Below are 26853 nucleotides of genomic sequence, written 5' to 3' on the forward strand. Positions count from 1 at the left end.
GAGGGTGAGGAGCCTCTCACCCAGGCATCCACCATCACGGCCATAGCATCCACCATCAGGGCCATAAGTGTTACCAGGATAATGAGCCTCTCACCCAGGCATTCACCAACAGGGCGATAACTGTTAACAAGCGTGTCGAGCCTCTCACCATCAGGGCCACAAGTGTTAACAAGGGTGATGCACCTCTCAACCAGGCATCCACCACTGGGGCCACAAATCTTAACAAGGGTGATGAGCTTCTCACCCAAGCATTCACCATCAGGGCCACAAGTGTTGACAATGGTGATGAGCCTCTTACACACGCATCCACCAATGGGGTCATAAGTGTTAAAAAGATGCACAACCAAATGAGGCTAAGGTGATGAACGTTCCTTTGCTAGTAAAGAACAGTATGAAAGCTGATCTTCATAAATTGATTGGGTGTGGTGTAATAGAAGAAGTGGGGGGTACAGAGTGGCTTGCTCTAGTTGTTATGCCCAGAGAAAGTCAATGGTGAATCCAGACTTTGTGTTGACCTGAGAGAACTCAAAGCTGTGGTGGTCGATCACTATCCCCTACCACACATTAATGAAATGTTGTGCACTCTAAATGAAGCCAAACATTTCTCATCTCTTGATCTAACATCAGCTTATCATTAAATAAGATTGCATCCTTCATCTCAAGAGCTGACTACTTTTAATACGTCCTTTGGCACCTTCAGGTTTTTGAGGATGCCTTTTGGCTTAATCTCAGCTGCCTTGGGTTTCCAAAGGGCAATAGAGAGAATCCTTGAGGGCATTGATGGTTTCAAAGTCTACCAAGAGGACGTGTTGGTGTATGGGTCTCATCTGGATGAACATAACAGCAGGTTACGCAAAGCATAGTAAAAGTTGCAAAATAGTGAACTCAGTTTGAAATTAGAAAAAAGCAAGTTCAACGTCACTAAAATCGAATATATGGGTCATATATTAACATTATCTGTTATTAAGCCAAAAACTCGATTGGTAGAGGCAATGAAGAACAGGAATTCATCTGAGAATAAGGAGGAACTGGTAACGTTTCTTGGTAAGGCTTAGGTTTATAATAAGTTTGTGCCACAATTTGCTGAGAAGACCATGTTTACGAGAAGTTTGCTGAAAAAAGGGAAGGAGTCTCTCTGGTGCCAGTTGTGTGAGAAAGAGTTTGAACATGTTAAAGCTCGTCTACATAAAGCATTGAGTTTAGGAAGTTTTGAATGCAGAGATGAGACTTATGTGATGACTGATGCAAGCTGAAAAGGTCTCGGAGCGGTTTTGGTGCAGAAATCCGAGGGGCAAGACAGGACCATGTTGTTTATATCAAGGGGACTAAGAGAAGCAGAACTTAATTACTCCGTAATTGAGAAAGAGACTTTAGGAGTCTTTAGGGCAATAAGAAAGTTGAAAAAGTTTCTATGGGGGTTCAAATTTGTGATTAAGACAGATCATAATTCCCTTGGGGAGATATTACCCAAAAAAGGTGTGGATTTTGTATCTCATAGGATTCACAAATGGCTGGTTGCCCTTCCAGAGTTCGAATTTAACATCTCATATGTGAAGGTGCCAATAATTTACTGGCAGATTATTGCTCAAGGTTAGGTGACACTGAGGAGATTTCAGAACAAAATGATTTCTTTGGAGGGGAAGAATTTGAAGAAGAGGTGAATGTTTATCTTATCACTGATGGTATTCTGCAGGAAAGAAGAGTGGATGAAGGAATTAGTGGATGATGCCGTACTGCAGAAAATAATGAATATGATTTCTGATGGTTGGGGTGACAAGAACAAACGTGAGGAAAACATTAGAGGGTTTTGGCAGGGAAAAGATGAATTAAATATTGTAAATTGTTTGTTGATGAGAAGAAGTAAACGTATTCCTCCACACAATTTGAGAAAGAGGTTGGTAGTGAATGCTCATGCCAGACATATGGGCATAGCCAAAACCCAAGGAAAAAGTCCAAAGAAGGATACTGGTGGCCAGCAATGGACGTGATGATTGAAAGGGAGGTGACGAAGTATGTATAGCGTTTACGCAGTGATAAGGTGTTAAAATGCAGGACACAACCCATGGTTTTGAAAAGAAAAAAGAAAAAAGAAAAAAAGAGGCGTTGAGTCCTTGGGCAGACATAGCGTTATACATTTTGTGTCCTGTGAAAATCAAAACTTGTGACAGATATGTCATCGTCTGTATTTATATGTTCTCTCGCTGGTCAGAGATCAAAGTAGTGAACTCGGTGGAGTCTGGTGTGATAATACATTTTTTTTTTTGAAACCTTTATTACAAAAGTCAAAAGAGATACAAAAATGGGCCTACAACCTTCGGGCCAGCAGCTAGCAAACAATAAGAGCATAGAATACAAGTGGGAAACACACGCTGCAGCGTGAGAGAGATCACAGGAGTTGGAAAGAAAAAACGTTGGCGGCCACACCGTCCGGACCCCCCAGATGGCGGTTCCATTTTTATGTAAGAAATAACAAACAAATCCACAAGGCAGCAAGAAGTCGAAGCAGCAGTATGAGCTCCCCTGGGGAGGACCCTACCGATCCACAGGAAAAGCGGGGGGTACAGGCCGGAGCGGAGACAAAGTGGACTCAGTACCCAGAACCAAGGAGACTAGGGAGACGGGGCCAGTGCCAGATCAGGCGTCAGCGGCGGGGTACAAATTCCGCCACGATAGGAGTTCCAGGGGCCCCATGCTTTCACCCATTTCCCAGGCTTACCTCTCGCGACATACACCACTTTTTCCCGAAACATACACCAATCCATGTTGTCCTTCCATGCCGAGATCGTTGGCGACCTCTGGGAGCCCCACAATTGCGCTGTGTCACGCTTGGCCACCATATAGCCCAGAGTCACCCACCACGTCTGCGGCACTGAGTAATCAGTCGGCTCCCACACATTTAGCAGACACCTCCTCGCCTCAGGAAGCAGCGGCACATGTGTGACCACCTGCAACACCGCATGCACACCACGCCAGAATCGCGCCACCTCCGGACATTCCCACAAAATATGGACGAAGGTCCCTAACGAACCACACCCACGCTTACACAACCCATCCACGGAATATCCCATACGCATCAGACCCGTAACATAGACCCTATGGAGTATTTTGAGCTGGACGAAGGGAAGGCGGGCCGGTATGGCCACCTCTTTCGGGGAGGCCACCGCAGACACCCAGTCCTCGTCGTCCAGCTCCAATCCATCGGCGACCCACGCCTCACAAAGGCTAGTCAACAGTCCCGAGCGATCGTTGATGAGCTTTTTGTAAATCAAGGAAATCGTGCCGTCCGGCACATGCCCTTCTAGCACTCTATCTTTCAGAGGGGAGTACTCCGGGATGGAGGCAACATCCGGGAATACGGAGACCAGCGCGTGACGGACCTGTAGATATCGAAAGTACTCCCTGTCCTGCAACTGGAATTCCGTCTGCAGCACATCGAACGTTTTGAATCCCCCCCTCGTCCAGAGATCGCCCACCCTGCTGATGCCTATCATGTCCCACTTCTCAAAGCCCTTCGAGGTCCACAGGGAGCCCAGCCGCTCAGAGGCATACAGTGGCGTCGCCCGGGTCAATCGATCCTTCCACCCCATCGCCAAGTTTGCCGCGTGCCACACCCGTACCATGACCCGCGTAGGGCCCGTCAGACGCGCGTCGAGCAATCGAGAATAAAGCGCCCGATTATAGTCACCACCCGGCAGTAATAGTTTATCCATCTCAAAGGCCGGGTTTAGAGCGGGCCCGTAAAGGCCGTGGTTTATCGCGGCCAGCTGGGAGGCCCAGTAGTACCGTTTGATGTCTGGGAGGTCGACCCCCCCGTCATACCACGGGAGCGTCAGCTTCGCAAGGGCGATACGCGGCCTCCCATCCCAGAATAGGTGGCGCTGCAGACTCTCCACCTCGCGAAAGTAGCGCGCCGGGACAACGTCCATCGTGTTCTGTAAAGCATATAGGAAACGTGGCAGCGACATCATCTTAAACAATGCCGCACGGCCAAGCGATGAGAGCGGCAAGCGCCTCCAACGCGCCACGTCCTCCTTCAGGCGCTGGAGGGGGGGGGGAGCAAATTTTGTTTATATCGGGCCTCAGCGTCCAGGGTGATAAAGATACCCAGGTACTTAAATCCCTGCGGAGCGACCTGGATAGGGCAGCCCCGCGGTAGGATAGGAGTCTCCCCGGAGAAGACATACACACAGGATTTAGCCCAGTTGATGACTAGGCCAGAATTGCGGCCAAAGGAATGCAAAACATCCACTAATACAATCAGCGATTTACGCGGGGAAGCAAGGTATAAAAGGATATCATCTGCGTAAAGGGATACGCGATCCTCATACTCAGGGGTCCAACGGAGACCCCGAATGGAAGGATCCCACAGCAGCCACTCCGCCAGGGGCTCCAAGGCAAGCGCGAAGAGGAGCGGCGACAGCGGGCAGCCCTGCCGCGTACCCCTGCCCAGCGCAAACGGAGCCGACACTCTACCGTTCACCACCACCTGCGCCAGAGGTCCGGAGTATAACAGTTTCACCCAACCAATGAATCCCGGGCCAAAACCAAACTTCGCCAGCATCGCCCAAATATATGGCCACTCAAGCGTGTCGAACGCCATAGTGGCGTCCAAGGACGCCAAAATGGCCGGCTCTCGTATGAACGGGACCCGCGCGAGCACCCCATGCAAATGCCGCAGATTAAGCGCGGTGTTGCGATGAGGGATAAAGCCGGACTGGTCCTGGTGAATCAGATCGCACACCACGCTAACCAGCCGATTAGCCAGCACCTTGGCGAGAATTTTGGGCTCCGCATTCAACAGAGAAATGGGCCTGTAAGACGTGACCCGATCCCGCGGCCTCCCCTCCTTATGAATAACCACGATAGTGGCCAGACGCTGGTCCAGCGGGAGGGAACCCGCCGAACGGGCCGCGAGGAACATAGCACGGAGATGTGGCGCCAGCGTATCCGGTCGCAGCTTGTACAATTCGATGGGAAGGCCATTAGGACCCATGGCCTTGCCGGAAGCGACCGAACGTATGGCGAGGGCAATCTCCTCAGATGTAGGGGCGGCGTCCAACGACACCTTATCCTCTTCCGAAAAGGAAGGCAGCGCAATGTCCCTGAGCAGAGCATGGGAATCCTCTTCCGAGCGGGAAGATACCGGGGAATACACCCCACGGAAATATTCTGCGAAGCAATCAACAATTTCACCCGGATCAGTGACACACACACCATCCAATTTCTCAATCGACGGGACAACTCGACTCGCTCTCTCCTTTTTATCCAGCCACGCAATCAATTTACCAGCCTTATCACCCACATCATACAGTCTCCCATGCTGCTCTCTACTGAGGCCCCTGGCTGCCTCCGTGACGAGGGCCTTATAGTCCGCCTGCTTGAGTCGGAGAGCATGTAATTTGTCGTCCGTCACCCCACATTCCAGATCACCCTCCAACTCAGTTATCTCAGTTTCAATACGGGTCACCTCCTCCCGCCCGCGCCACCGGGAATGGGAAATAAGGGACAGGGCCTCCCCCCGGATTACCGTCTTAAACGCCTCCCACAGAGAGACCGCAGACGATACAGACCCCACATTATCTTCAAAATACCGCTCAAGAGATTTAACCAAATCTGCGCGAATTGTGGGGTCACGCAGGTACCAGGGATTGACCGGGACCACCCTCCCCTCCCCCTCGGGACAATGTCGAAGTGCAGCAGGAGCGGGGAGTGGTCCGAAATACCCCGCGCCAAATGTCGTACCTCCCCAACCCTCCCAGCCTGTGCCGCTGGCATCAGAACATAATCAAGCCTTGAAAGACTGCCATGAGCCCCGGAATGAAAGGTGTACTGTATCTGCGTAGGGTGTTTCAGCCGCCAACAATCCACCAGCCCCAATGTATCCAAGAGGCCGGACAACCACGCTTGGGCACGGGGGAGATCCCTAGGAGGGTGACGATCCTCAGTACCGGAGACTACAGCGTTAAAATCTCCCCCAACCACTAGAATCCCCTCCGGAAGGCCAAGGAGGAGGCGTCCCAGATCAGCGAAAGTAGTTGTTTGCAACCCTGGCGGGACATAAACAGAAACTAAAACAATCACTCTACCCTCCAATCTACCCACCAGAGCCGTGTATCGTCCCCTGTCATCGTGGAACACCTCATCCATTTCCAACGGGAGCGAAGTTTTAACCATGATTCCCACGCCCCTCGAACCAGAGGTGAAGCCCGAGTGGGCTATAAGGCGATAGCCCCGTCTATTCATAGCACGAAAGGAGTTTCCAATGAGGTGTGTTTCCTGCAGAAATACTATATCGGGAGAAATACGTTTTAAAAACTGCAGGACCACACCCCGTTTTATCCTGTCCCCCAGTCCATTAACATTCCAGGACAAAAGACTCAGTCCCCTACCCCCCATCATAGCCGAAGTCGAGCCATCTCCCCCCAGGGAGCACTGTAGAAGTAGCACAACAATACATCTGCCTTGTGGTACAAATAAACAATACCCAACCCCAACCCAACAGCCCCAACAAAACTCCCCCCTCCCTGCACCCCTGCATGAGCCCAAACAGCCCCCCCAACTTGCAGTGTGCCTGTCGCCCCTATGTAAATGAAACTACTAAGACCCCCTAGAGGAGGAGGGAGAACCCCCTCGAGACCCAGCACAACCTCCCATGGAGGGGAAACAAGGCACAATAGGCAAAAGATCCTAAGCATGGCCAAAAGTGGCATCATCGGGGGCGTGGCCAAGATGGTGGCGAGGTGAGACGCATCTCTCTGTCTCTCCCTCGAGCGCCCGAGAATAGCACCGGTGCGGGACCGATTTCCCTTCCCGTTTCCGGCACACAGCACCGCCGGCGGGGCCCGAGAGCGGGGCGCACCTGTGGCGGCCCAGCCGGGGTCCCTGGGAGCGGTGGGGCTCGCTCGCCAGCAGAGGACGTCGAGGCCGCGTGCGGCCTAGCAGCGAGCGTTACGGCCCCGGCCTCCGGCGCGGAGGGCCCAGCGTGGGGGACGGCGCCCAAGGCAGTGCGGTAGCGGCCGGGTGGGCCCGGGCCTACGAGCCAGCGGACGCAGCACTGAGCCGGTTGTTGTGGCAGCGCGGACCCGAAGGTCGAGGAGGTGACCGGCGCCCAGGAGGACCCACGGCCTGGTGAGACACGGCGCGGAGCCTTCGGTGGCCTACAAGGGGCTTGACGGACTGGGGAACCCCGCCCGTATTGGACAGCGCGGTAAGAACTGGATCCGGCACTGCAGCGTACATAGAGGACGGCGGTGCCGTCAGGAGGCCTCCGGATTCCCAGAGGTGAGCAGGGAGGACCCACGACCCCGGGAGTGCGGAGCACAGCGAGGAGCCCAGCGGGCGGGGAGCGGTGCGGACCGGCCCTTCTGAAGCGGTGGCGGGGGTGGAGGAGGTGAGGGCAGCAGACAACCGCCCCACGATCGGTGGGAGAGAGCCCTGAGACGCGAAGAAGGGTCACGGACGCTGCCCACCCCCCGTCGGAAGCGGCGTAGGGAAGAGGCGAGGTCACCGGCGGAGGCGCGGAGGGCGAGCATCGGAGTCCTGCCCGGCCCGCGAGGGGCGGGTTTCCTGCGGCCCCCTCCGGAGGGCCTCGGCTGAGGCGGGCCTACCAGCAAGATGGCGACACAGAGGGGTAAGGGCAAGGACAAGGCCCAGGGCAAGTCGCTGCAGGAGCTGTTTGCCAAGCCCCAGGGGGGGGCACTGACGGTGGCCCCAGATACACGGTCGTCCACGGCTGAGGCGACGCCGTCGAAGGGGACCGGTGAGGACGGAGCGGAGCCGATCACCAAGGCCCTTTTGCTGTCGCTATTCGCGGAACAAAAGGAGGAACTTAAAAGCATGCGGCAGGAGCTGGCGGCGGAGCTTCGGGAGGTCCGGAGGGACCTGGATGGATTGGGGGAAGAGGGTGCAGGCGGTGGAGGACAGGGCGGACGCACAGGACACGGAACTCTCCCTAGTCCACCAGGACCTGCTCCGGCTACACGACCAGCAAGTGGACATTCAAACCCACCTGGAGGACCTGGAGAATCGGTCAAGGAGGCATAACATCCGTATCCGGGGGGTGAAACGGGACGCTGAGGCGGGAGACATCTTCGCATTCGTCCGCGAGCTCTTCAATCAGATCCTGGGTAAGCCGGCGGACACGGCGCTCACTCTGGACAGGGCCCATCGGGTGGGTCCTCCACGTCCGGACAATGCCCTTCCTGCTGACATCCTGGTTTGTGTCCAGGACTACACCACTAAGGAGGAGATCCTCCGTACGGCCCGAACACAGCATCCCATCTCCTTTCGGGGTCAGCACCCGGTGCTATATCAGGACCTGTCCGCCCTGACACTGCAGAAGCGCAGAACCTTCCGCCCTGTCACGGAGGCCCTCCGCCAACGGGACATTAAATACTCTTGGGGCCATCCATTTCGTCTTATTTTCCGTCATGAGGATCGGCTGTACCAGCTTCGATCTCTGGCGGAGGCGTGCCAGCTGCTGGACATTGATTGCCCGAAGGAGGAGGGGGACGGCCAGGCACCGAGCTCTCAGAGAACCAGCGGCCCCGGCGTGGGCTGGAGCCTATTGAAGCAGCGACGCAGGGGCTCTAGACGACGAAGGCCGCCCCCCGAGGAGATCGCCCAAGGCCGTCAGGATGCCATATCTTCAGTGGCTGAAACGCTGGCACCGAGGGGCGAGGTCCCCTGAGGGTAACTAATAGGGGTCTGTGGCGAGGTTGGGTCCCTTCTCTCAGATGGCCTGGGCCTTCGCTCTTGTTGGGACTTGGCTGGCGGACGTGAGGGCGGTCGGGCGGGGGGGGGGGGACACTTTGGTACGCCACGTTCCCCTTTGACTCTGGACTTCCTGATCTTCCTTGGAAGATGGACTTTTGGTACGCTTCGTGGTTTTGGGGTTGGGGATGGGGGCTGTATGGGGTTAGTTGGGGTTCTCTGCTTCTTTACTTCCTTTCCTTTCTTTTCTTCTCTTTCCTGTGTCGGGTCGGGGGGGCGGTGGTTGGATGCCAGGGACGCATTTGGGAGGGCACGGGGATGTGCATAGCAAGTGGGGGCTCGCTGATTGCTAGGAATGCCTCCAGTGTCACTTAAGATCCTTACGCTCAATGTCCGGGGCCTGAATAACCCAATTAAGCGCCGTTCCATCATTTCCCTTCTTGCACAGTCCGGGGCGGAGATATGCCTCCTCCAGGAAACACATTTGCTCATGCGAGACACACACAGGATGCAATCCAGGTCATTCCCTGTGCAGTTTTTCTCCTGCGATTCCTCGAAGTGGGCGGGGGTGGCAATCCTTCTCGCACCAAGATTTAGGGGGCTCCCAGTGTGTAAGGTGGCGGAGATTAGGGGCAGGCTGCTGGTCTACCAATTCCACATGGGTGACTACACATTCACAGCGGGTACGATTTATGCGCCCAACGATGGCCCGGAGCGGTTCCTCCAGACAGCACTGACGAACCTGTCAGCCTCCTCGGACCGGAGGATGTTGCTTGGGGGAGACCTCAACCTGGTCTTCGACAACATGATGGACCGGTCGGCCCACCGCACGGGGCAGGTGGGGGCATTGTCTCAGGCGGGGAACTCAGCGCTGCAGGAACTAGACATGGTGGACCTCTGGCGGCTACACAACCCCACGGCCCGGGAATACACACATACGTCGGGTGCGCACGGTACATATGCACGCCTGGATTATTTTCTGGCCACCCGCGCGCTCGTCCGGGAGGCCTCAGGGGTGGAGAGATTGGCGGCGTCCCTCTCCGACCATGCGGCGGTGGTTATGACGCTGACGCTCCAACCCATGGGCAGGAAGATGCGCCAGTGGCGGTTGCGGGATTCGCTTCTGCTTCGCCCCGCGGTGGTCACACAGCTACAGGGGGTCATGGAGGAGTACCTTTGGCTCAACGGCAATGGGGCCACAACCCTCGCCACGTGCTGGCTGGCCCTGAAGGCGGTGGTCCGGGGTGCAATTATTGCCCTCTCTGCGGCGGAAAACAAAGAACGACAGGAGAAGCGTGCGGAGCTCTCGCAGAAAGTCAGGGAACTGGAACGGATGCATAGCCGGACGGGTGCCCCGAGAGTCTGGCGGCTGTTAAAAGCACAGAGAGCGCAGCTGGAAGCACTAGATCGCGACAAGGCGGAATATGCAGCACTGCGCCTCCGGCACAGCTATTACGTGGGAGGGGATAAATGTGGTGGCCTTCTGGCCCGCTGCCTGCGGGAGCGCCGACAGCGAGAGGGCGTCAAGGAGATAGAGGACTCCCATGGGGCCCTGCATATGGACGATGGGGAGATTGCCGCGACGTTTCGGGATTTTTACGCCCGGCTCTATGACGCGCAGCCCCTCGACGGTGGCGGGATGGACGCGTATCTGGAACAGGCGCGGGTGGACGGCCTGCCCTCACTCCAGGCCGAGCTGTTGGAATCGCCGATCCGGCCGGAGGAGGTGATTTCAGCCATCGCGAGGCTCAAGGTGGGCAAATCCCCAGGCCCGGATGGCTTCTCGGCCATGTTTTATAAACAATTCTGCTCACTGGTCACTCCACTCCTCACGCGCCTTTTCAACTCGTTTGACACGCTCGGGGAGTTGCCCCCATCCCTACTGGATGCGGCGATTGTGGTGATCCCCAAGCCCGGAAGGGACAGTAAGCAGTGCAGCTCCTACTGGCCTATCTCCCTCCTTAACGTGGATCTCAAGCTGTACACGGGGATCTTGGCGGCTCGTATTGCGCCCCACTTGCCGAACCTCATAGACCCGGATCAGGCGGGCTTTATCCCAGGCCGCCAAACGAGCGACCACACGAAACGGGTCCTGCATCTTATAGAGAAGGCCTCCCGCTTCCCGGCCGACTACGCCCTGCTGGCGGTAGATGCCGAGAAGGCATTCGACCGGGTGCACTGGTCCTATCTCGAGGCGGTCCTGTGCCGGTTCGGCTTCCGGGACAAAATGAGGGCGCGGATACTCAACTGCTACTGCGACCCCCACGCATCGGTCCGAGTTAACGGCCATACGTCATCGCCCTTCCGGATTTCCCGTGGCACGAGGCAGGGCTGTCCCCTTTCTCCGTTGCTCTTCGCCATGTACATGGAGCCCCTGGCGCAGCACATACGCCAAAACAGCCAAATTGCTGGGGTCCGGTTCGGGGGGGACACTCACAAGATCTGCCTCTATGCAGATGATGTCCTACTGACCTTCAGGGAGCCCTTGACGTCTCTGGGAGCGATCTTGCAGGAGCTGTCGGTGTTCGGGGATATATCAGGGTTTAAAGTTAACATCACTAAATCAGTGGCGCTCTCCCTCTCTCTCGCGCCGGGCACGGTGGCGGAACTTCGCACGAAGTATCCGGTCCCCTGGGCGTCGGGCCCTGTCCCCTACCTCGGTGTGCAGCTGGCGCCCACGATCCCGAGCATTAGGACCACGAACTACGACCGTCTCTCCTCCGCCGTTAAAGCCGATTTCCATCGCTGGCGCCGCCTGCCGATCTCGTGGCTGGGGCGGAACGCGGCCATTAAGATGACGATACTGCCTAAAATCCTGTACTTGTTCCACACGCTCCCCATATATCCACCGAAAGGGTGGATCAAGCGGGTCCAATCGGATCTGGCGCACTTCATCTGGCAGGGCAGGAAGCCGCGACTCAAACGCCAGATTAGCGCGCTCCCGCCGGAGCACGGGGGCGTTGGCGTCCCGGATCTCCTGCTTTACTTCCAGGCCGCTCAGCTACGGTACCTGGCGGAATGGATGAAGCCCATGTCCGAGAAGCATTGGCTGTTCCAGGACCGGGCGGTGGCCGGGAGGGCCCTGGCCGCGGTCCCGTTTCTTCGGCGGGACCAACGGCCGCCCAATCTGTATGCCTCGTGGGTAACCCAGGCAACGGTGCGGATTTGGGACCAGACTGGTGAGAGTCAGGACCTGACATCCTTCCCCTCGCCTCTCACCCCTTTGTTTGGAAATTCCGACTTCCCGCCGGGGCTTCCGGATTCCGCGTTCCCGGGTTGGCGCTACTCCGGCTGCAGAGCGCTGGGGGTCCTTTACGACGCCCGGGGGTTTATCCCCCTAGCACAATTGGCAGCCGAATATGGCATTCCGGCCACGGACCGGATCGGGTACCTGCAGGTTAAACACTGGGCCACTCGGCTGAGGGAGAAACTTGCAGCGCAGCGTCGGCTCACCCCGTTCGAGCGTTGGCTGATCACCCGCCAGACTGACAAGAAACTGACATCGGATCTCTACAAAATGCTCCTGTCGACACACCACCACTCATATCATGCGGGGAGGGCACGCTGGGAGAGGGATTTGGGAAGGGACCTGCTGGCAAAGGAATGGGAGGGCTGTTGCTATAGGGCTCGCCACACAGCCACGCACGCAGGGCTCACCGAGACATTCACTAAACTGGTGACATACTGGTACTACACACCGGAGCGTCTACATCGCATGGACAACTCACATAGCGGGGTTTGCTGGAGAGGGTGCGGTCAGCAGGGCACTCTCGCACACATTCTTTGGGATTGCCCCTTGATAGCGCCCTACTGGCGTCAAATTCTGGATGAGGTGGACAAATACTTTGACACGGAGCTGCCCAGATTCCCTGCATACATCATCCTGGGGCTCCCCAACGCCCTTACTTACCCTCTAAAATCCCGCCGGGGGAAACAGATAGCCTTGGCGCTGGGGGCGGCCACGCAGTGCCTCCTGGCTTGCTGGAGGACGTCCCGCGTACCCACGCATTTAGAATGGCTACATCGCCTCTGGCACATCTTGGGGATGGAACGTATCTCTTTGACACTGGCGGGGAAGGGCGACGCTTTCGCGGAACTGTGGCAGCCGTTCCGGTCCTTGCTGGCGCAGGACTTCAGGGAGCTGACGTGCCCCCGATACCTGCGCCTCCTGCGGCTTAGCGACGACCTGGAAGAGGGGGAAGCCACATAACCGCCCTGTTTGGCCATTGGGTTCGGGGCAGAGCGGGGCATGCGCCTTCTTGGTCCCTTCGTTCCCGAGGCAGGGTCTATACTCCTTCATTTCTTTCTCTTTCTTCTCTTTCTGTGTCTCTCTTGATGGTGGGCTGGGGGGGGACTGGGGGGTGCCGTGGGGGGGGCGTAACTGATAGCAATTGTAAGGGCCTGAAAGTGTTTCTTCAGTTTCCCATCCACCTGTGGTGGGGGGAGACCTCAGCTGCGGCGGCTCCTGCATGGGCCGGGAAAAGGTGTTGGTTTGTCGCTATTGGTTCTTTGTTGAAAACCTTTAATAAAAGATTTAAACCTAAAAGTGGCATCATCCGGGGTGAGCCACGGTGTCAGTACCTCAGACCCGGTCCGGTGAGCGCCCACCTCCCGTCGCCCCCCCTCCATCCCGACCATGTCCCCCAGTCAAAGCGCCTCCATCCCGACCATGTCCCCCAGTCAAAGTGTCCAACCAGTCCCCGGCCATGTCAGGACGGTCAAAAAAGTGAGTGCGACCATCCGCCTCCACCCGCAGCCTGGCTGGGAAGAGCATGGCATATTTTAGGTTCATGTCCCGAAGCCGCCGCTTGACACCCAGGAAACTCAGCCTCTGCTTCTGGACCGCCTGCGTGAAGTCAGGATAAAAGTTCACCTCCATGTTTTCCAGCTTAATCGGCCCTTGCAGTCTGGAAGCTTGCAGAATCGCATCCCTGTCCCGAAAGTTAAAAATACGGGCAGTAAGAGGCCGCGGAGGGGCTCCGACCTTCGGCCTGCCTCCGGGAACTCTATGGGCCCTCTCCACCGCAAAGAATTTGCTCAGCCCCTTAGGCTGGAGATGGGTAGAGACCAGGTCCTCCACAAAGAGATCCGCCGCCAACTCCTCCCGTCCCTCGGGCACTCCAATAATGCGGATATTATTCCTCTGGGCCCTGCTCTCGGAGTCCTCCAGGCGCCGATCCAGGAGCGCACTTGCCTGATGGAGCCGATGCACCTCCGTCTGAAGGGCCGCTACCTCAGTCGTGAGGCCCGACACGGTGTGGGCCAAAGAGTCGACCCGGTCATTGGTCTTAGAGAGGTCGGCTCTAACAAGGTTGACATCGATGAGGACCGCGTCGAGTTTATGTGCCAAGGTGTCGAATTGCTGGCCCACTGAGGTCTTCATCTCAGCAATGGCGCCCATAACATCCTGCAAAGTCAGATCCGCAGGCAAATCCGGGGCATCCGAGGGGCACTCGGAGGACTTGTGCGATCCGCCGGGAGACCCCTTCGGGAGGGTGTAGCGGTCCATAATGTTGGCCTGATGCGCGGTGCCACGCCGGGTAGACTTGGCCTTCAACCGATCCCCATCCTGCTTCGTGGCCATCGTCGTGTGGCTCGCGCCCTCACCAGCTACGCAGTGGAGAGCAAGCAATCAAGGCCGAGAGCCCCGGGGGTCACCCCAGGACGGCAGAGCGGGCCACCGCAGGCAGGCAGGCAGGGTCTCCCAGCGAGGCCACCCCAACACAAAGAAGCGCCGTAATCCCACTTGCGATGAGGGCAGGGGGAGTCAAAAGCGAAAGTGAAAGTGCGGGGTACGCGACTCGCCAGGCCCAGCCCGCCGTTGTTGTTCACTTCGCCACTGGGTTACCCCCAAACTCGAATCCGGGGTCAGGAGGGAAGTAGGCCGCAAACTTCGGCCGGCGCTCACCCCGGCACCCGGGGTCCGATTCAAAAACGGAAAACGGGTACCACCTCGGCTCAGGCTCACCGACACAGTCCCCTCAACCGATTCAGGATGAAGGCAGGATAAACGTAGGAGGTTGCGGAGGTCCTCGGGAGCCTCGCACCTACGCGGCCATCTTGGTTGCGCGCTAGGCTCCTCCGATGGTAATAATACATTTTTTTGAGGAATTACTTGAGAGGGAATGTTTTCCTTCAACCCTCCCCACAGACAATAGGGTGCAGTTCACATATGATGTAGTGGAGGAGTTTTTAAAGTCAAGAGGCATAAAGCATAAAAATGCAGCGCTTTATCATCCTGAAAGTAATAGTGTGGTGGTGTTATATTCCATATAGGTACCCCAATATAGGCTCAGGTAACATCGTAACCTTTCACCTATATTCTTCCCTACATTACATACATAATGGTTCTTAGGGAATTACCTTTTACCTAGAAATGACACTGCACGCAGAATGCGGGATTTTCCCTGGTAAAGGCCTCATACTTTATGCATGAAGATTCTTGGAAACTCAGCAGGACTACCTTCTTCTGTATAATATCTATGTATATAGTTAAGTCCCGACGTCATCCTAAGTCCGACAAGTGGCACAGCAAGGTAGAACCCCCTGGGGAGACCTTTGGGTATATAAACATCACATCTTGCTGAGACAAACAGAGGAGATCAGGATTTCCCTTCCGACACACACTGACGCGAGACACTAAGGTTCCTGCATGCAGATACTCCAGCTCGCAGTGGTCGAACATCCCTTGCGGGGTTTCCAACCCGAGACCAAGACGGGGTCCCACAGTCTCTCACTTTAGGTAATGGGGTTGACTTAATCCTAGAGGGGTTCTTGGCTTCACACCTACATACATGCTAGGTACACTTAGGTACAGCTAGTAAGGGTAGCATCGTAGGAGTACGCATTTTATTGTCATGTATTTTATACACTTGCCTGTATTCATGGTTATAGCAAAATGGTAGAGATTGACCATCCTTTTACTTTCTTAGTGATTCTAATTATGTATATCTGTTACTGTCTAATGGTTGTTTCAGCACACCTCTGTTACACCAGAATAACGACTGTTCAATAAATGCTTAAACGTACATAACATTTATTCTGTGCATCTCACTCAGACTAAGTGAGCATGAGTGACTGAGCGAAAAGCATCGCACTGTTTCCACGATCCTGAGGGATCAGGGTGGTCATGCTCGATAGTTGCCAATAACTATTCTCTCCTTGATAAGAGGAGTTTCTAGTGGCACTGTGAGCGAGCTGCTATACAGGCCAACATACCCGGTGTGGGTGTTTAGAATCAGTCTGACACCAATCCTACAGTGTATGTTGGCTAAATGGGCAGATCCTATATAGGTTTTATAGGAACTACACGACAGTGGAATAGTTTGTAAAAGTACTAAAGGAGAATTTGCAACAAGCTGTTGTGAGTGGAGTGAATTGGGAGTGTGAACTTAGGAAGAAAGTGTGTGACCACAGTCTAACCCCACACTCATCAATGAGAGTCACGCTGTTTCAACTTTTTAGTGGTAGGCTTCCCAATAGTGGTGTGGTACCGGCGTGGGAAGTGGGTGAAAGAGAAAAGAATGTTGGAGGATGATGTAGAGAAAGAGAGAAGATAGTGTGGAGGAAAGTTTGCATGATGTGCGGAGAACGTAAAGAGAACTATAGTGTTGGTTGGGGACTGGATTAAAATAAAATCTCCAAGAAAGGGGAATAAAGTTTCTAAATTTAGTCATATGTTTGAAAATTATCGAAGTGTTTAAAAATGCTGTGGAAACGAGTGATCATAAAATATGGAATTGGAACAGAGTGGCCAAATGTCATCCAGTAGAGGGTGAGTGAGTCTCCAGGTGGAACTGCTTTGGGTAATGCTCAATTAAAAGAATATTCTGTGTTGAGATCACAACGAATCAAGAGCGCTCCTCTGCGTCTGAAAGACTATGTTTAAAGCCAAGGCTTAGGGTTAAATATGTTGTTCTTTTATACACTATTGTGTTCCATTTTGTGTAAATATGTTTTGTTATTTCTTATTTAATCTATTTGGAAATCCACTTCCTTATGTTGGATAATATTGGGAAGGGAGGTGGGTGGTATTCTGTATAGTAGTAATGACCTCATGTTGGAATGTCCAGCTGGGCACTAGAATGGATCCGTGCAGCTGAGCATTCTATCTCAGTTGGCTGCTGAAGGTGGCTGTGGCTGGCTGGTGTCTGCGTTACTTGTAACCTATTAAAGAAGCTAATCTCATCACATTGAGTCTCCACTATTTTCTTCCGTGAGGTGAAATTAACAACAGGTAAATAGGTCTACCCTGTAATATTATGCAACTCTCCTCTGCCTGCTAACATCAGTCACCAAAGGATCAGCCGCCAGAGCAAACATGTCACTAAGATTGTAGCATATTAATATTTAGCAAGCGTCCGGTTCCACCCATTCACTAATCAGCAAGTCTCTACTAGACGTCACCTTTCAGCCCAACTAAAGTCAACAATTCCCTGCTAAGAGACACAAACGGTGAAGTATCATAACAGGGAGCACACCTGTGCCTGCAAGGAAGGCAAACAAAGTAAGTGTTGTTGCTCGTGGGAGAAGTTAATTAAGTCAGATTGATCTGTTTGTGGTGGGATTTGTGGGGAATATCCCACAGAGGCAGGTTTAACATTGACGGATAATGCTACACCAGCCCATCCCCTGCGTTCAGATCAAGGAATCCACCAGCCAATCCAAGGGCAGCACAATGAGGCGGCTCTCCAGCAGGAGGCCCAGAATCTCTCAGGTTTGGCCAAAGAGGTCTCCTGACGTGCCTACTAGTGTGTCAGCAGAGAGGCACTTCACTCCGAGGCAGGAAGGCCAAGTCCAGAACCGTGCAGGGAGGGCAATCCTTGCTGCGGGCTAAAATGAATCAGTGGTTTCCGCTGCATCACAACAGTCCCCCTGAGTCAGCAGCCCTCCCCGCGGATCCACTTGAACTGTGAGGGTCAGCTTCTAGTGCTACCTAAGTCCGCAAGGTTCTCCTGTGCCATATGTACCATTGTGGCACCGGCTCTCCTGCAAACCTGCCAAGCACCAGTGTTGCCTGCATGCGGCCCACAGGCTCACCACCATTAGCAGTCACTGCCGGGGAGATTCAAGTGTCTCCTGCTACACAGAGCGTATATCTGGGTGATGTTCAGTAGAAATACCCAACAAGAATTCATTCACCTCTTTGTTAAGAGCAAAAGAAGCGATGGGTCATTTGCCAGGGGCTGCAGAAACGCCTGCAGATTGAGCTGAAGAACTCACCGTTAGCACAAATACCTAGTTTTCAGGAGTTTTGTACTTCTAAATCCTTTGATGTGGAGTCCTCAGAATACTGTTTATTCTGGAAAAAATAAATTGTATCATAATGGAAAATTCCACACCCCATACCGGATAAGTGTGAAGTGAAATGAGTCGAGTCAGTCTGGAAAATAAACCTGAAGAAACCGGCCAATCGGGTGGCTGTACATTGACAGCACCCACAGCCTTTGACACCACAGAAGGGAACGGTTTAGAAGGGTGTGAGGGCTACTGTTGACTTTCAGTCTGCAAAGCCTGTGTATCTTTAGATGGAAAAAGCTGACCAGCAAGCAAGAGAGGGCTCTACCTCAACAGAAACCACTTGTTTCCTAGCATCAGGAATGGGAAAATAGGAAGCTTGTGTTCCTGCCTTAACCCACCAAGAAATACATCGGAAAAACAGCCTGCATTATTGTCCCAGTGACAACCTTTGTTAAGGCCTCCAAGAATCCAGGCCTCATGATATCATGTCTGGTGGAAGACAACCGAAGTAGCAGAATCCTGACACGCAAAGGTTGTACCACAGGCAGAGAAAGGAGTAGGTCCTACGATTTGTAATGTGATGTAGGCTACAGGTCTAGGGCCCGGCGCATAAGTCCAATCTGGAGCGGTTGAACCAACGTTCAGAGGCGGAGGGTGAAAAGGAGGCTGTCCTTGTCCTGGAAAAGGAAAAGGAAGAGTACCCCTCAATGACAAAAGCTAGAGTGAGACAGAAAAAATGGTATCTCTTCAAGGGGAACCAAATAACTGTTCTAGTTGAATAGAAAGATATATGGTCTCCAACTCTTCCCGAGGCAACGTGCGTGACCTCATTTGAGCTTCAGAAAGTGATTGGACTCAGATTCCAGCGGGTCTGGTTAGAGCTTCCCCAGTCTTTAGTGCTGATCCCTGTAACAGTCCATTTCTCTTGTCCCTTTCACTCTTCCTGGACTTCTTTTTCTTGTTCTCATGTCCTTAAAGAGGCTGGAATGTAGGGGTCCAGGAGCAGGTTCAGTCGCCATAGGAGGGGCAATTTGGAGGAGAAGACTTGATCTCTAGACAACTGAGGTATTTTGGGATACCTAAGCTGTTACTAATTCCTGGGTTCCCATGGTACTGCTGAAATTGCACCAAGGACCTATTGCAACCAGAAACTTAGAGTGAATCTGGCCCAATTCAGTTTCCGAGGCTGAGCCAAAGGACTACGATCAGACTTTGGAGGATTCTGCTTACGTAAGCATACATCTAGGAAGAAGCATCCGTCTGTGGTACCATTCAGACATGGTGGGATTTAAACAGGTCGCCTCGTATCACAGGAGCCCAAAGTGCTTTCTCTCCAAGAGGTACCACTAGGAGCAAGTGCCCAGAGGCTCTTCAATTGTAGTACAATATCCCAGAAGAGGGGTGGAACCTTCGGACAGGTACTGAAGACTCAAAAACGATGTTCTGTACAAAAATCCATTCACCCGGGTGAGGTAGCGTCCATTCTGTGACCGTTTCTCAGTGATTTCAGATGAGTTTCATCAAATAATTCAACAGATGTGACATCCCCAGACATTAAATGCAAGCATAGAGACTTAGTTGTTGAGGATGGAGATGGCAATATAATGGCAGAGCTCAAACACAGCAATACTCGTTCACGCTCCAAGTGTTCTAAAATTCTTTTCAAGTTACAGAAGTTTTCTTTGAAGCTTTTTGTCTCTCTTGCATGCAACACTGGTATTTCCCAGCCAGCTGGGAAGGAGCGAATGCAGGACAATGTAGTACGCGGTGATTCTGATTTCTGTTTTGCACTACACAGTGCTCCGTCCATCATCTTCTTGTGTTGGCTTTGCACTACACTATTTCACACCATATCCAGTTTATGATCTTTCCTCTGATTACGTCTTTTCATGGTTAGCTGGTCATGTGTAGAGACAGGAGTGATTGGGGTCCTGCCTCAAGTAAAGCCTATTTCTCCACTGATACGTTAGTCCAGACTTCAAGGGGAGACTGTCTATGTGTTTTACTGGCATGAGGGGCCAATGTTCTTTCAGTGGCACTGGCAGAAGAAGGGGCTAACCTAAGCATAAGATTTCTTTAAAATGGGGAAGTAATCCTGGCTGAAAGAAATGCATCTTGTTGCTTTGTCCCCTTCTTTTGCGGGGTTTTTCTTACGTAGGCAGTAGACAAGCTGGTCTCTACAAGTCAAGGTGTTTTGGGCCAAGACAGCCTTGGTCAAGTTGTCTAGTTGCTAGGAAACAGCCAGCACAGAAAAGAAAGGAGAAGCAGGTGGCACCAGGTGCAGTGATAAAACCCCATAGACTGGCATGAGGAGACACTTGCCCGCAATGAAGGAGAGTACACTCTGTGTGCGGCCAGGCTCTACTGTCCAACGTTAAGCAAAGATGATATAATCAAAAGTAGGGAAAAAGAAGAGGCTGTGAAATCAGCCAAGAGAAAGTCTCCTGGAGCAAACACCGAAAACCACAACCACTGAGAAATTAACCTGTGTCACCACCTACAGTACTGTAACAAACTCAGTCAAAAAAATCATTAATAAAAATTGGCGTATCCTTACCTCTAGCAGCCTCACTTGGCCAAAACCCATGTTTGCCAACAGACGAACCAGGAACTACAAAGATATCCTGGTACACACTCGTCCACCAGATGTCACACCGAACTTAACTCAAAGTACCTTGTGGACCCTACCCCCAGTTACAGGCCACTTTCCATGTGGCAATTGCTCTGTCTGCTCCCTGACAAAAGCTACCAAAACTGTAATCTTATCACCAAAATTGACCTGGACAATGAGGCAACATACCAACTGCAACACGACACATGTCATTTACATGATCACCTGCCCGTGTGCTCTCAGGTATATTGGAATGACTTGCCGCAAGATCAAACAAAGAATATGCGAGCACCGAAGCAATGTTAAATGCGGTCGAGGAACTACCAAATTGAGTGCTCACTATATTGAACATCCACACACTGTCAATGATCTGAAATGGATAATCCTGGAAACACTTGTATCCAAAACACCCAATGCAGAGAAACTACTCTTCCAGAAAGAACAAAGATGGGTCCACCGCCTTAAAACCAACAGTATAGGTCTGAATGACGATATTCCATGGCTAAGTATGACATTATAAACAGAGAAAAGGTATATACCACACCTTTACATACTAATTCAACAGCGGTACGTTGTGGCTTCTCCACTGTATCTAGATGTGCCAGGACATCCCTCCCCTTAAAAGAGAAACTCCGTAGATCCCCATTCCGGACACTCCTGCCCAGCTGCACTATTTAATTATAACGATAGAACAACTGTAGCCCTGCACAACAATTACCGATTTTTTAACATCACATTAGCCATTGATATGATCTGTTCCGTTCCGTTCCGTTTTGTACGACTGAATTAAGTTCTTGCAGCCCGTCACATCAATTACAGCTGTTTAGACATCACACAAGCCATTGACATGATCTGTTACGATCTGTACGACTGAATAAAGTTTTTTGGCATTGACACGGCCCGCGCCAGTCCCCTTTCTATTTCCTGTTATCTCGCTACTTAAACACACCCCTGGCTTCCACGTTTACACAGGAAACCAGAGTCAGCACAAGTCGTAGCTGACTATCGCGGTACGGAGCCATCAAGACCAGCACAACCATGAAGACACGTAACGTTACTCTGCAATTTTCCCTTGTAATGCTCGCTCTTTTCTTTATTTGCACAGTATTAACGCTGCCTGTATCTACGTACGGAGCTCGTACTGTGGAACACCCCAGGTACTGTTCTTCATTTGTTGAACACAGCGCATAGTTAGCACCTTATACGCACCATACCACGGAGCGTTTTTGTGTCAAATAAGATTCCTTTTGTAGCTCGCCTAACTTCGCGATTAGCGCCCCCTTTCTAGGCGTAATTGGATTCATTACCCAGTATACGTGTACAGATCAACTATCATTGTCGCAACCATAGACAAACACCGTTGCACACTAAAGGGCTCGTTACGGACCTGCACTTAATTACTGTCACTTTCACGATCAGTCTGTACCGCCCCCCCCCCCTTTTTAACCAACACATCAGACTTTGGACTAACTCTGACTCTATGAGTAAATGCTCATTTTTGCAATTTGTTTAACATCCACCTACTAACCGCCTGCTTCCCAGGACATTGCGTTTTGAAGTATCACCTAAAAAGAGCGATGGTTCTAATCTCCACTTGCAGATTAAAATGTATACTAAATGTATATAAAGATTTGCCAATTATAGTTGCTTTTGTTTTGTTCATCTTCATTACCTTTGCAGCTTCCTTGGCCCCTCCTTCCTTGAATTTACCAAGGACACCCATACTTACCCCTTTCCCCCCCCCCCCCCCCACTTATTTTGCATATAGGTACTACCCCTGACGAAGTCCCTCTGAATCAGTATTGGAACTTCTATACGATTTTGGAAATTTTTCAAATCACGCTACTCACTCAAGGTCCTGAAGAAAGCTCCCTGACCCCCCTCTGGGCACCTCAAGAGCTGAAACATGTCGACCGTTCACTATGTTTAACATCGCAGAGGATCCATAATACGTCCAGTCTGCTACTTGATATTTTTAACTTTTCCTCAGCACCTATCAGAATAAAAACATTTTTTTAGGCAGCATGAGGAATATTTTATTATAACTAATCACTTCACTTGAGCACTCCTCACTTTTTTACTTTCTTATTTTATCATTTTTTTCCCTGATCACTACTGGAAGATTCAGTGGTTCCCTCCAGGTTGGAGGATGCATGGAATAAACCCAATGATGATGCTATCACGTTTTTAAAGGCGGAGAACCAAGATATACCGCCCATACATTACTTTACGTGATTGAGGGTTTTTACCTATATCAGATACAGCCACCTGAACCCTGGTGCCAGCAACAAGTGATCCATTCTCCTTTGATTATATACAACGTTAAGCAAAACCACAGAGTAGACTTGCAGATTGGATAGTCCACAGGGATCAAACGTGAGGCTTGCCAAAACAAAAAACAAATGAGCCTGGCAAAAACCAACAGGGCAGGGTGGCATAGCTCTTGAAAGCGGTGAGATTTCTGCCCTTACAACATCTCACAGGTCAGGGTTTGATCTGCTCCTGGTACCAGAACCTCAGAACTTGGGGGCCTGGAAGACAACAGGAGTATAAGTTGCTGACAATATGTTTAGAGGCAGAGCAAAGGACATATGCAAGCAGTGGAGGTGTCTGGACCCAAGTGTCTCAATTAGTACAGCTGTAGATGCTCAATGTTCTGACTCTCACCCCAACATTCCAGCTGGGACACAATGAAGAACACTCAACTAGAACTCAAAACACTCAAAACAAATTGCGATACTCCACTCTCAGGGAACCAGCTCTCAAGAATATATGTCGTGAAGGTGGACCAAAAACCAGGCAGGCTTGAGTGCACCCCTCCAATCAACTAATTTAATACAGTATTAAAGTGCCAATAAGCAGAGGAAAACCCAAGAATGAGACTGGAATTGCTTTGAATGTTCCTTAAGGAGGCCTTTTGAAGGCTTATAAGGAGATAAAATGACAATCCTGGACGGGTTTTAGCTTTGTAATTCCAGCACCTTTCAGCAAGGTGTGTGTGTAGGTGTGTGTGTGTGTGTGTGTAGGTGTGTGTGTGTAGGTGTGTGTGTAGGTGTGTGTGTGTAGGTGTGTGTGTGTAGGTGTGTGTAGTGTGTAGGTGTGTGTGTGTAGGTGTGTGTGGGTGTGTGTGTGTGTGTCTAAACACACCCTCCTAGTCTTTTTATGAGACTAGAGGTCAAAACACATAAGCTACACTTCAAATATGACAGTAAAATAGCACAAATACACGTCAGGCCCTAGGAGCGAGCCAAACCATATACTAAAATAGTGGTATAAGAACCACGACTTGACTAGACACAAGGCCTAGAGCATCGCTGGGACCCCAAGGAACCACCCAAGGTAGTGACACAGGGGAGCCACGGGGGTCGTGTGCAGTGTGAGAACACAGCAACGAGCTCCCGTTAGCTTCTATGGGGAAAGTCGCGGTTAGATTTTTAAAGATTAGGGACACTTAGAGATGAGCAAGGACCAAACCCTTTGGCACTTAGGAAGTTCTAGGGTCAACACCCATGGGAGCACCGGAGTACTCGTGTTAGCTCACCCAGGGAAGCCGGTTGCATATGTGTCAAATGGTGTCGGGTCGCGTTGTCGATTTCAATGGGAGCTGGCAAAGAAGTGCTGCTGCCGGGAAGATGCGAAGTGTCCGAAGAGATCCAAGCCTGGATCAAAGTCGAAAAGAACCTGAAAGCAGAGGGGACAGAGTCTGGGTCACTTTCCAGTGACCAGGAGGACGATAGGCGGATGCCCACCAACGTCTGGTGTTTCAGGCGTAGAAGGCAAAGCTTGACTCTTCAGCCACGAGGACCAGAAGGCGTCGAGGACGACCAGGAGCTGGATTCGAGCTGTCCCACGAAGGATGTCGAGTGCTGCAGCGTTGGTGCCCGGGTTGGACACACAAGCCTTGGTAACAGCAACCCACACAGAAAGGAGAAAGATGCTTCGGTGCAGACCAACAAGGTCTGAGGGGCTCACCACTTGGTTGGGAGTCAGGGCACGTCTGGAGCAACCAGGGAAGCCCAAGGAAAATCAAAGTTACCCCTCAGGGACCCACCAGTCGACGGTCCAGGGATCGCGAAGGGACCTCGAGAGGAAACACAAAATGGCGTCCCACGGGTCACTCGGGGTGACTAGGCCGACAATCTTCGGTGGATTCTCTGCTCGAGGTGGGGGCTACAAGTAATCCCAAGCACAACTTCAAGAGACGTCAAGAAGTCAATGCACTTGCAAAAGTGCACGGTGACCAGGAGTTCCGGTTCCACGCTACTCACGAGGGCTGCGGGTCTCAGCTTTGCTGGGGACTCGGGTCGGCCTCTGAGATGTCTGGAAATCCTCTTCCTGGGCTGCAAATACTTCGGGGGGAGCTTCGGAGATGCAGACCGGCAAAATGCTTCGTTGGTGCCTGCCAAGCAGGGGAGTCACTCCTTGACCCCAAGGGAGATTTCTTCAGTCCTCTAGTCTTTAGTAGAGCATCGAAGTTCCAGGATTCAGCTTCAGAGTTTCGTCCAGGGATATCTAAAGTTCTGGTTACAGAGGTTCCTTACTTATACCTAAGGAAGGGGTTGGACTAGCTCTGGGGACCCACCTATGGGAGGGTTTGGAAAGAGGGGTGGCTACACACATTTCCTTTGTCCAGTTTCACGCCAGAGCAGGGGCTGGAAGCCCCTGAACCGGTTTGAGCTGTACTATGCACAGGGACACCAAATGTGCCCCCAGTGCAGGACTTCAAAGAACTCAGAGAGTGCTCCCACCCAGCCCCAATACACATAAGCCTGTCTGGGAGGTGGTTACACCTCCCTGTGACAGGAAACCTATTGTCCAGGCCTTCCCTGCCAGAGTTTCGGTCAGCAGCAGGAGGACAGACCCGTGTTTGTGGCTGCAGCATCCATTTTGTGATGCCAGGGCTCTGTTAGATTTCTACCGGGTATACCAGTACTGCTTTGTCTCTCCCTCTAGAAGGGTGGGATCATATTCTCACATCAGGAATTGATGTGGGGGTATGATTCCAAGGTGTTTGACACCAAACACGACATGTTTCCGTGCAGCCAGTCCAAAGCTAGCATTAACCGTTTCAGATATAATGCACTTAAGAGTATATGGTCAGGCTGCACCACTGACTACCCCGGAGAAGAGATTCCGAAGGCTGCAGAGGGGCTCAGCTCATGCCTGGGCACCCTCTCACATATAACCAAGCATCCTGCCTTCAGGATTGATAAGGCCTGCCATAGGGGTGACTGATAGGTTACTATGTGCAGTGATAGGTGAGGTATAGTGAACCTATACCTCAGTAAGGGGTGCATGCACCACCTTACCCAGGCTGCAGTAGCAGACCTGTGGTGTCATTTTATAGTGCTTCCCAGGGGTGGCACAATACATGCTTCAGCCCCTGGTAGGCCTCTGGGGTACCTATGCCCTGGGTACATAGTATACCATATACTAGGGACTCACAAGGGTACCCCAGAATCCAATCTGGAGTGTACCTAAAGTACATGCAATCAATTTAGAGAGGAAGCAGCTAGGCTGAGGCCCTGAATAGCAGGGTCCCAGCCGGACTAAGGTCGAAAAACAGTGAAACGCCAGCAAAATGTGGGGGTAAGCATGAGAAGTAGATCCTACTCTCCCGCAACATTTAAATCACAGCTATGTAACAAATGTTATTTTGCACAAAACGTTCTTATTAGGTTATCTGTATTTATTGAAAGCACTTAGGAAACGCTTTGTGGCATTGCAAATAACATCATGCCTTGCTAAATTTTTAAACAGAATAAAGACCTAACCCGAATCACAAAAACAGATATTAAAATGGGGGTATAACAGAGCATACAAATCTACACAATCAATCAATAATTCCTGATAGAATCTGGGTAGAAAGAACAAAGGTGCACACTGCTTAAAAAACAATTCAAACGTATTAAATCAGCTCCTTACCGTAGATGCGCCACAACCTCATCAATGCGTGATATGTTGAACTTTTCCTTCAGATCGTCCAGGTCACCAGCCAGACTGGAGTCGGTAGAGAGGGAGGACACAGACCTGGAAGAGCAGAAAGAGCAGCAGAGCTTTCATTGCTGCCACCTGGGAGAGCACAGGGGGACTCGAGAAGTGGACTGGACTGTGATGGTCACATCGGTGAGCCCTTATGTACTAATGAGCAAGGCATAGTCTATTTATATACTTCTTTATGGTGTGACTTTTGTATTTGTGAAAACTAGTTCCTAATGAACGTTGGACACCAGGCATCCCAGGGGTTCATGCACCAACTTCAATATAGAGCAAATACAACAGCAGAAAAA

At 52.0% G+C, this 26853-nt stretch overlaps 1 protein-coding gene across 7 annotated transcripts in view; it reads right to left on the reverse strand.

The window, feature by feature from the left end:
- Positions 1-26853, reverse strand: part of CCDC24 (coiled-coil domain containing 24) — a 219511-nt gene that overhangs the window by 92359 nt on the left and 100299 nt on the right. For all 7 annotated transcript variants that reach the window (XM_085603114.1, XM_085603111.1, XM_085603113.1 and 4 more), the window contains one exon: positions 26489-26593. In XM_085603114.1, coding sequence (XP_085459240.1) covers positions 26489-26593 — 105 coding nt within the window. The remainder of the gene's footprint in view (positions 1-26488; positions 26594-26853) is intronic.

This window comes from Triturus cristatus, chromosome 4_2, assembly GCF_964204655.1.
Source record: "Triturus cristatus chromosome 4_2, aTriCri1.1, whole genome shotgun sequence".
Classification (NCBI taxonomy): domain Eukaryota; kingdom Metazoa; phylum Chordata; class Amphibia; order Caudata; family Salamandridae; genus Triturus; species Triturus cristatus.